This window comes from Schistosoma mansoni (assembly GCF_000237925.1).
Source record: "Schistosoma mansoni, WGS project CABG00000000 data, supercontig 0558, strain Puerto Rico, whole genome shotgun sequence".
Lineage (NCBI taxonomy): Eukaryota > Metazoa > Platyhelminthes > Trematoda > Strigeidida > Schistosomatidae > Schistosoma > Schistosoma mansoni.
Genome location: NW_017386345.1, coordinates 1 through 2,651, shown reverse-complemented (window position 1 = coordinate 2,651; position 2,651 = coordinate 1). Strand labels below are relative to the sequence as shown.

Here is a 2,651-nt window from a genome sequence, read left to right as displayed (position 1 = left end):
ACCACGTTGTTTAAGTGGACTTGCTTAACTGAAGGCTGTCAGTCATGCATCCGTACCAGATTACGTTTCGACTCGGCGTAGGACACAGCTCCTACTTTTCAATAGCTAGCTAAGAATAAACGCCTCTCGATGTAATGGTAACGTATCAAATATATCTTTCCTACCTCTTCTTGTCTGACTTCTGATTTCCTTTGGTCGGGAAGGTTTCGAATATAGAAGGTACTACTGGTCGCTAGTTGTTTAACTAGAATACCAGTCGTATCCTCAACACTTAGGGCAATGTATAAGTTTGTTGTTTTGTATCGCCTTTCACGTCACATAAATAGTTGGTTGTATTCCAAGTCACCCTATTTAATCGCGTCAAAAAATATCCTTTTTTCTAATATGCTTATATATGTGTTAATTAATTTTTTCACGGGAAAAACCCCAAAGCAACCTTATCGTTTTATACTTGTTCGTGCTGTCGCATGGTATACATACTCTCACATACCGGGTTGATTCCTCACGTTCTACATCCTTAATTAATCACGAATTTATTTCGACACGCATTTACATGTTAATTTGTTTCCTTTTCCAGGATGACTGGAAAAGATGAAAAGTCAACAAAGAATACAATCAGTCAACATTGTATGTATATTTTTTATTGTTATATTGTACTACATAGCCCCTTATGCCAAAGAAAGACAACCACATATTGCTGGATATAGCAAGCTATCAGAGTAATGTTTACGAACGACATGCTCGTTGGGTATAAACTTATGGTTGATCATTAACCATATGAAGAATAACTATATTGATGTAATGCACGCAACAAGCAAATATCTCAACTATTTATGACAGAACTTTTGTGAAGAGTATTGAAAAGCAGGTAATTCTGACAATTCATAATCATGATATTTGCTGCTGATGGTGTTGTGTACCGCATTACCATAACAACCGAGTGGGTACGGGTACGAAAGTTGGAGGTCGTCGAAACTTATGTATAAACTTGATTTGCCGATAGATACTAAAGAGGCTGCAGCGATTGAACTAAGAAGGAGAAGGGAGAAAGAGCGTCAAGAACGTATTTTTGACTCCCGTATACGCCAAATTGGGGTAAGTGTTAACAGTTCATTGATGATGCTTTCATCATGCTACAGATTGATGACGAGGCTCTTAAACATCAGGTGGAGGAAAAGAAACTTCGAGAGCTGGTGGAGAAACAACGCGATTTAGTATATGGTAAATCGCTAACTGTTTAACTATATAAAGATTAGCTGCTGATGCAGCGCGCAACGACCGAATTGCGTGCTTACTTGAGAAACGACAACATGACGATGAGAGAGAACTCGCAAAGAATCTTAATGAATTCAGATCAATTCACCAACAGCCTGAATCAAGAAGAGAATTTGATCTTTACGATCCGAATGCATTTAAATTAGACCGTCCTGCTCGTGTTTCTGATGATGACCCTCGATGTGGTGTTGCCTCTCTTCAAAAGTTCGATGGTGAAGACTTGAATCTAAAGGCTAGAATGAAGTATCAACGAGAACAGCTACAAAACTGGTTTGACAGACAGATAGAAGAAAGGAATAGGGCTGAAAACGCTAAGAAAGAGGCAGACAGGTAAATATAAATATATGTGCTCTTCGAGGTCCTATTGAGGAGTGAGCACTCTTGAACAGCTTTTCACTTATTGAGAGTTTTATTGTGAAAACTTGATCTTTTATGACATTGTTAGATGTCTATACACCTGAATGTCCACTTCGTTGTACTGAAATCGTATTTAGAATACTTTAGTTGGTAAATTCAATGGTTTATAGGGATTACCTTAAGTATACACTTATAAGGAATTTTAATCCTTCACGCAATTGAAAACAACAACTGAATCCAACGATCATATGCTGTATTGGATCTTGTTTTTCAAAATATTTATTGTCTACAATAGGGATATATAACATGTCAACTCATTTGTTTTGTTTTCTATTAAGCTTGATGATGCAACGGATATTCTAGTTTTACAACTGGATACCAGTAGCACCTTCTATGTTTGATCGTTCCCAGTCAGATAGAAATCAGAAGTCAGACGAGAGGAGGCAGGAAAGATATATTTGATTCGTTACCAATATATCGAGGACCTTTTCTATAAGCTGGCTAATGAAACGTAGGAGCTGTGTCCCACGCTGTGTTGAAACGTGATCTGGTGCGGATGCATGACCGAAAGCCTTCAGCTAAACAAGTCCACTTAAACAACGTGGTCAGCATCCAATGTCGAACACTTAATGAGCTATTGATTTTGGGGAATTATTTACAGCTACAGATCACTCCCCTCCTAGTGAGGTAGTGATGCCCCTAAGACGTGACCAGCCAGAGGTTTAAACCCAACGAGTTTGTCGTTGGTAAACACTCTTCTGATAGCTTGCTTCGTTTAGCAGCGTCTGGTCGTCTTTCCTTAAACTATGGGACCAAAATGTACAACGTAGCAATAAAGAAATATAGTACAATGAAAATTTCGGTTCCTTGCGAAACTTCGTCGTTCTTTTCCAGCCGTCCTGGAAAAGAGGAAAAATAAAACGTGTGAGTGCATGTCGAAAATACACTCGTACTTGCGTAAGGACACAAGATGAGCGGAAGAAAATAAACTGATACACTTACAGATCGGAAGAGCGGTT

The 2,651-nt window shown here is 38.6% G+C and overlaps 1 protein-coding gene across 1 annotated transcript; it reads left to right on the top strand.

Moving 5' to 3' along the window:
* Nucleotides 1-890: 890 nt before the first annotated feature.
* On the top strand, nt 891-1,241 carry Smp_154660 (ribc1, putative; the record flags this gene model as incomplete). The annotated part of the gene is made up of 3 exons (XM_018792172.1): nt 891-958; nt 1,095-1,140; nt 1,221-1,241. 3 exons carry the CDS (start codon nt 891-893, stop codon nt 1,239-1,241), a joined length of 135 nt encoding a protein of 44 aa, XP_018644278.1.
* Between the last annotated feature and the right edge of the window lie 1,410 nt (nt 1,242-2,651).